The sequence below is a fragment of the Aphanomyces astaci genome, assembly GCF_000520075.1.
Source record: "Aphanomyces astaci strain APO3 unplaced genomic scaffold supercont1.9, whole genome shotgun sequence".
Classification (NCBI taxonomy): Eukaryota; Oomycota; class Saprolegniomycetes; order Saprolegniales; family Verrucalvaceae; genus Aphanomyces; species Aphanomyces astaci.
Genome location: NW_009798272.1, coordinates 1,384,713 through 1,392,649, shown reverse-complemented (window position 1 = coordinate 1,392,649; position 7,937 = coordinate 1,384,713). Strand labels below are relative to the sequence as shown.

General features: G+C 45.5%; 3 protein-coding genes across 3 annotated transcripts; all 3 read left to right on the top strand.

Moving 5' to 3' along the window:
• Positions 1-1,094: 1,094 nt before the first annotated feature.
• On the top strand, positions 1,095-1,655 carry H257_05237 (hypothetical protein; the record flags this gene model as incomplete). The annotated part of the gene is made up of 2 exons (XM_009830034.1): positions 1,095-1,198; positions 1,343-1,655. 2 exons carry the CDS (start codon positions 1,095-1,097, stop codon positions 1,653-1,655), a joined length of 417 nt encoding a protein of 138 aa, XP_009828336.1.
• Positions 1,656-2,956: 1,301 nt separating this feature from the next.
• On the top strand, positions 2,957-5,039 carry H257_05236 (hypothetical protein; the record flags this gene model as incomplete). The annotated part of the gene is made up of 6 exons (XM_009830033.1): positions 2,957-3,028; positions 3,122-3,338; positions 3,390-3,442; positions 3,981-4,088; positions 4,223-4,520; positions 4,885-5,039. 6 exons carry the CDS (start codon positions 2,957-2,959, stop codon positions 5,037-5,039), a joined length of 903 nt encoding a protein of 300 aa, XP_009828335.1.
• Positions 5,040-6,133: 1,094 nt separating this feature from the next.
• H257_05235 (hypothetical protein) lies at positions 6,134-7,664 on the top strand (the record flags this gene model as incomplete). The annotated part of the gene is made up of 3 exons (XM_009830032.1): positions 6,134-6,316; positions 6,398-7,048; positions 7,566-7,664. The coding sequence occupies 3 exons, from the start codon at positions 6,134-6,136 to the stop codon at positions 7,662-7,664; spliced, it is 933 nt and encodes a 310-aa protein (XP_009828334.1).
• Between the last annotated feature and the right edge of the window lie 273 nt (positions 7,665-7,937).

Genomic DNA, 7,937 nt, shown 5'->3' with positions numbered 1-7,937 from the left:
ATTAACTGTCGACTCAACCTCTACCGACCCTGATGCCGGATACTAAGGAGAGTGCCGTCGTAATAAAAGAACACCTGAGCGATCACTAACTCAACACTAGCCGCCGTGAAAGGTCGCAACTGAACCTTCGCCTGAGCTAGATAGACTAACCTTACAACGTGCACGCTATGCCCCTCAGAGTAAGTCCTTGTTGTCAACCGTGAGTGCTACCAACTGTAGGGGGCTGATAACACAGAGGGAATTGTAAACTGATTGATTGGCGTTATCTACATGCATGACTTCTCTGACTATACTATATATAATGCTATACATACGTGCGCTCTGCAGAGGAACTCCTGGTGTCCATGGGCGAGCACGCCGCACGCCAATCGAGCTTGGTCGTAAACTGACGTCAACAGTGACGTCTGTTCTCATTGGTCGATAACCCTATGACGCCACTGGAGTGATGTCGCTACAGAACTTCAGAATTCAATACCAAAGAAAGCAAACGTACACACCTAAATTGTCCAATAGAATTGGAATGTGAAGATAACGTTAACGTAAATGGCCAATTTATGGTATACTTGAAAGAGACTCGTCGTCTCTCAGGACCGTGATTTCATTAATTCTGAGAAGTGCTGCGTGAAGCCGAAATGTTGGGCATTCTTCTGCTTATTTAATCGGCTCGAATCGCTTCATCTTAGCGTTAATTTACTTCGATTTCCACTGAAATCAAGGCAAAATAGGTGGGACCGTTTATGGTGCACGGTTAAAGCTTAAAATATGTACAGTATGCTGCTTTTGCTTATTTTTTGGTGATCTTATTTTTCTCGTGATTCGATTGGCTATTCCAAAAATCAAGTAATTCCATTGGCCATTTTGAGTGCACCTTAAACTGTCCCGTGCACCATAAACTGGTCATCTACGTCACTAGTACATGATTGGTGGATGTTTATATTCACAGTAGAAATCACATTTTATTTAAATTCGAATCAATTTTTATTTCTTCAGTCAACTTACATCTCATAATATGAGATCACGACTATATATTATTATGTCTTGCACAGCCAATGTTTCAATTGTTATGCACCCCATCTTTGGTGGTGCCAGCCATGATGAAGACCACGACTCCCGACACGACAAACCATGTCTTCCTCGTGTCAAGTGTCGTGGTCATCGCCGCATCGTCCGCCGTGGTGGTGTCGGCGGGTGTGGTGGTGTCGATCTTATATATAGGGTGTTTGTTCTATTCAATCGTACACGCTCATAATTGTCAAGTGCTATTACAGTCATGACGTTTCGAGCTATTTGAACTACCATTTCTAACGAGTATGTGAACGAGTAATACTACTAGCCCTCGCAGGGCCAGCATCATCTTGGACTTGCATATTACGCTGCGATGGCCGCGCCGTCGCTCGAGGGCTTGCGCGGAGGGAGCTCAGCGATTGGTTGATTTCTCGGCACACTTGCTGCACATCGTCCGTCTACTGGATGTCACCGTCCGTGACGCGGTCGGCGTGCTCGGACCCGGCCAAGCCGACAAACCTGACGGCAAGATGCGGTCACTCACGAGCTCCATCTGGAGGAGGGCGTGCTACCGGCTGCTCTCACAGTGGACGTTCGAGTTGCCCGTCGCCCGACTCAACGACTTACAGTCAATCACGCTTAAAGAATAATCGACCCCGGAGTAACATAATAGCTTGCTTGTTATAAGTCGTTGTCACACAAATCCACGTACAATCGGTAGTACTCGGTACGAATAGCGTACACTCGTAACAGCGTATGTAAAATTATATAGAACCAATCATAACAACTACTATGGGTACTTCGTATTTCAGTGACCTGTCGAAAAAACTACAATAGATTTCAGTGTCCGATATGTTTCTAAGCTTGTTTTGACGCATAATACTGTATAATTACCTCCACAATACAAAAGAATGAACTTGAAGCGCTGAATATTATTTCGAATGATGAACCTGATTGACAGGAATTTAATTCGTACTTCGAAGTTCGATAGCCAATCAAATGACCTTATACTTGATCCCACTCGAAGAAAAAGTAGGCTTGATTCTGAAGTTCCCAGTAACTGTCATGATAGGCAATATCCCTGCCATCGGTTTTATAGGCCAGCATAAAACGTCTCCAATCCAAAGATAAGATGTACTCGATAAAATCATTTACAGTACCTACCAATGAATGTTGGTATACCACACACATACAAACCCCGCGTGTGGACGAAATCCCGGGGGAGAGGGCCGGGCTCTTGAAAAGTTATGTTTTGGTCGACGATTTCACTTGTTCTAAGTGGAATTAAAATTACTTACTATGTAGTACTTCGAAGTATAAACTACTAGTACATACGAGTATTACAGTACTAAGTAGTTATAATTTAACAAAAGTCTCCGATCAACAGATCATACTGTATTACAGATCTGTTGATCTGTAATACAGGAGACTTTTTAAGACCTCGGTTTTATGTCTCGCACAGACATTTCTCTACCGCACCACCATTACCCACCAATCACAAGCAAACACCCTGGTCTATATTCGGGGACGTGATCAGTTCTAATTGGCTAGATGTATAACGCGGTGGGCTGTGATTGGCCAGGTCTAGAAGGATCACCGATGGTTTTATGAGTGTTCTATGCGCCCATGAGAGCGGGATGGACGAGAGGAAATATTCTTCGAAAGAGCTCTACAGACGACGACGGATTTTAATATATACATGGTTTACGAAACAAATACTCTGGAGTACGAAACAAATTCAATGGTGTCACGAAACAGTTTTGTTACGTAAAACCGAAGTATAGGTTTTCCTTTATGCTGGATTTTGTATGCTACTGTAATTATAGAAAAATACCATTGATTTACGAAACATTCACGAAACAATAGGTACTAGTTGAACGATAGTAGTACTGTACTACAGCATACTAAGTAACCATGGAAGGATTCAGATTCGAAACGAACAGCTCCAACCATGGGCCGCGGACTACGTCAACCAACGACCTCTCAACCAACGACCTCAAACTCTACCGAGACGGCGGACGATGTAATCGCACTCCGGATTGTGGAATACACAAGGTCACAGTACGAATCCATACTCGCACGCCTCGTAAGATGGTTGCATAACGAGCATCCACAGTACGTAACAGCGCAACGCATTGTCGTTCCTGAGACCCCAGCCCTGTGCAAGTTGATGTTTTCATATGCATCCGTTAAACGGAGCCTAAACGGATACGAGCTTGTACCACGCAAGTACAATTCGGTCTCAACGACTAACCGCGTCAAGAGCGCTGTTGTGTTCCTGCACAGAGAGGCCAAGGTGGAGCTCTCAACAGAACTGAACGCAATGATGAAAGGTAGCAATATATACTATGACATTATTAAAAATTTATCGAAACTACGAGTAGAGTACGTCAGCGGCTACAAACGCAAGTTCGCACAACTCAAGGAGAGTGGTGAGGTACCTATAACAGAAGGAAAAGCTGCACTGTCATTTGGAGGTAATAAATCAGTTTTTTTCCCTTTACTGTTAATGTATATCACAGGCTATGTATTTGTTACAGGTTATAAATATTTGGCGTCTGTTGCTGTTGCCGCCGAAAGCGACTACTCTTTGTACGTCACCATGCATTCGTTCCTGCTTCTGTGCTGAAACTTGATGGCACGCGCGGTGTCAACGTCGTCAACTAGATACGAACACATTACGTGGAAAGGTCAACTAGATACGAACACATTACGTGGAAAGGTTAGTTCATATGTTTGTAGATGGAAGTATGATTGATTAGTGTTACTAGGTGACGCCCTTGAGATTCGCTATGGATTGATGACGAACGACCAAGAGGGGCGTATGTCATACCCCAGGCATATTTATACAAATCCGTCTAATCCTGCCATTTGCCCAATTTTGAGGTTGGATAATTAATTATACAATATATCCTTAATGTGTGTCGTGTAGCTTAGCTGTTTTACTGTTCACTCGTGGCGCACAACTGCATGAGTCCCCGACGCTCCTATTCGGGTACAATGAAAAAGAGCGGTTTTCGTCGTGGCTGACGAAGACATGCGCGGCCAATGAAGACGACATCGCCGGGTTCCACCGCACTTTGGTCCAACAATGGTGCTGAGGCCATCGCAGTGGGAATCCATTTTACCCGGATATTCATCATTGTACCCGTCAACGTTTCGTTCTGCCATACCGTACCTGCTCGCCTCATTGGTTCACCACCAAGCGTGGTTGAAGAGCAACCTCCACCACAGCCACCCCTTGTTATTGCCCCCTGTATGGCTGTCCGGATCGCTCGCTCTCCTTGCCTCTGAGGTACTTGGTGGTACCTTGCACAACCCAGTGTCCAAGCTGACGGCGACTGGCATCCCTCCGCATATTCCATTATACAACCAGTTGAGGGCACTCGAATCGAACTTGGGTGCGTTGGCCAATCGTGTCGACGAAGGGTTTAATGCCATCCCCCATCAACTACGCATTGTGATGGACGCAACAATCAGTAGCACGACATCAGTGACCATGGACCAACTACATAGTACGCTTGCTCAGTTTGGGGAGAGATTGTTGCAAAACATGGTGCAGCGAAATCCCTTGGGTACTACCTTAACTGACAGAATTACTCTGGCGCTGCTATCAACAACAGTGAACACTGCTATCACATCAACCAATTGGCTACAACCGGCAAAAACCTCCCCCGAAAAGTACACGTGTCCAAACGGGAAAGTATATGACTTATGGAATTTATGGTGGTCCGGAAATGCTGATACCAACATCCCGCCACTCCAAACGCTAAAATCAAAGGACTTGACACCCGGAAGGACTAAGCTAATTTCACCAAAGTCAAAACGGTGTCTCAACTATCTTGTCGTTTTCAAAATACACAAACGACGAAGTTGTAGCACTCACCGTTCCCGACAAAAACGCCGTCTTCGAGGCCAGTTTCGCGTCGCTGTATGGCCGGTTATTCGCCAGTGCCGGCGCCGCACCCCTCGGTAATCGTCGCATCATCGAAATGAGCTATCATACAGTATATGACGCCATCAATAAGCAATAAGCAATCGATGTTCACGTTCCATCTTGTTATAGTACCTGAAGTCCGCCACACTTGAACGCCAACCTTGTTGTGGTGCATGCACGCTAGCTTATGTTGACATATGAATACACACATCAACGAGCATGGTTCTTGAGATCACAGTCAGTAATATGTGCCTTTGGTTCTTACCATTGACGGTGTCAGGACGTTGCATGCACCTGGCATTCACTCGCCCGGACTTGAGAATTTCAAAAATGTCGTGCTAGTATCGTGCAAGTAATACTAGTAGTAGTCTCCTAGTATGTATCGTTCGTATTTGTTTCGTGAACCACCAAGTAACACGTACACCTTGTACTTCGAATTTGGCCTTGAATCGTAATATGATTGGCTTAAGAACTTCGAATTTAATTGTAGCCAGCCACAAAGCAGTTCACAGTTTTGAACACAAAAATGTACCACTCTGGTCCGGAATGTTTGTTGTACTCGACTTGTTATTGCGGCATTTTTCTAGAATTTGTTCAATTCTCGATCTGATTGGCTTAACGGAAAGCGCAATGAAAGAGCTTTGATTCGCAGTATTTTGAATACCCAAATTCGGCGGGACGCCAAAAGAGCACATCTCCAAAGTTGAGCAAACACAACAATATCAATAGCACACACCCGCTGAGAGTTCATTTCTTAAGTAATCGCCTCGCAGCAACCTCTATTAGTTTCCTCTTGCCCACACTATGCCTCAAGGACCATCACGCTCTCGGCCTACATCTGTGGCCGATGTCTCGACCCGCCGCAAACTCAGCAACGATGAACGAGTTGCTGCCTACCAGCTTCTGCTGGAACGATCCATCGGAGGTGTGCTTCCTAATGGTGCATTTGTGACTACTGCTAAGTTGTTTGGCTGCCATTGGAGCACCATATCTAGATTGTGGACGCGAGGAAGGTTGTCCATAGCCAACGGAGCCGCACTCGCCAACGTCGCCTCGCGACGCAAGGATAAATTCTCTAATAATCTATATTTTGCCCAAAAACATTCATTTCTGCAGAAATTAACTTATACGGGTTTACGAGTTAAGGCAATTGTGGTGCCAAGAAAGTCCGCTCGGCAATCCGACATCAAGATGGCCATCAAGGCTGTGCCACACGAAGGACGCCAAACCCTCCGCTCCACCGCAGCTTTGTCTGGCATTCCGAAGACCACCATTTTGCGGCACATGAAGGAGCCCCATGGCCTCGCGTCGCGCACAAGTCAACTGAAGCCGTTGCTGACGGACGACAACATGTTGGAACGGCTACGGTTCGCAGTCAGTTTCGTTCAGCCTGGGTTACGAAGAAACCACTCCTTCATCAACATAAGCCGTTGCTGACGGACGACAACATGGTAGAACGGCTACGGTTCGCAGTCAGTTTCGTTCAGCCTGGGTTACGAAGAAACCACTCCTTCATCAACATGTATGTGGTTTTTCATCACCAAGGTCAAGCGAAGGTTCTATCTTTATGACGAAGAGATGGCAGAGCGGGCCGCGAAGTCCAAGAAATTCATCACCAAGGTCATGTTTCTGGCAGCCGTTGCCTGCCCACGATACGACGGCAAGATCGGCATTTGGCCGTTCGTCGAGGAAGTAGCGGCGGTTCGTTCAAGCAAGAATCGTCCCAAAGGCACGCTCGAGCTGACGACCCAGAGTGTCAACGCTGACGTGTATCAAGACATGGTCATGAACGAGGTCGTGCCAGCGATCCAAGTCAAGATGCCAAGGGGTGTGGTTGTCAAGTTGCAGCAAGACAACGCAAGCCCCCACAGGTGTGTGATGACCGAGCTCATTGCTCGTCATGGCGTTGACAGCATTGAAGTTGCCAACCAGCCACCAAATAGCCCTGACTTCAACGTCCTAGACTTAGGGTTCTTTAATTCTATTCAAAGTCTGCAGCAGCAAAAGGTCGCTCGGTCAATTGGCGAGCTGATTGCTGCTGTGGAAGAGGCGTTTTATGAATTGCCAGTTACCATCCTCGGCAAGACATTCATAACTTTACAGAAAGTAATGGAGTTGTCGATGGGATGTAGTGGAGGCAACACATACACAATGCCCCACATGAGTAAGAACGCCAGAATTAAGGACTTACCATCATTCAATGTTGAGTGCGATGCAACCATCTATACAGGCGCACTTGACTCCTTGAATTGTCAAAATCAAGTATAAGTAATAAAATAAACGTTTCCAATAAACTTTGGTTGGTCTTTATGACATTTCAAAGTCCAATACAAATCGCAAGATGTTTCAAAGCACTGAGTATACTTTAATCAAGTGAAAAACATGCAGCATATATTTCGGACCAGAGTAGTATTCTATAACTGTAGGATACAGCTTTCATTGGACCATTGACCTTACTTTGTGTATGTATCATATTTATGTTTGTATACTTAAGACTTACGGGACAGCATTGAATATTAATACCAACCTTGGATACTATGGTTAATATAATATAATTGTTGAATTAAAAGCGTGGATGACATGTGGATGAAATTTGGATGACATTGGATGAAATTGGATGAAGTTGTGGATGAAACCTAAAGTAGTGACCAAGCCTTACGTTGGCCCCGAGCGCCCGGGAGGCCGTCTGCGCAAGCGCGGCCGTACGAGAGCGCGGATCTAAGCTTCTCACTTCACCGAATGATCTATCTTTTCTTCTTGTCGGGCAGCGGCAGGTAGGCCGTAGGCCGTGCCGCTCCCGGACGAGGCCTGTATACAATGACCTAGCATTATCCTAATTTACTCTCATCTATACTAATTAGGATATGACCTAATATTAATGGTGGATGACGTTGGGATGACGTTTGGATGACACATGATACTATCACGGATATTTGAAATCCATATAAATAATTCGTAGTACCGGTACCGGTAGTCGGACGGCCATGTAATCCGT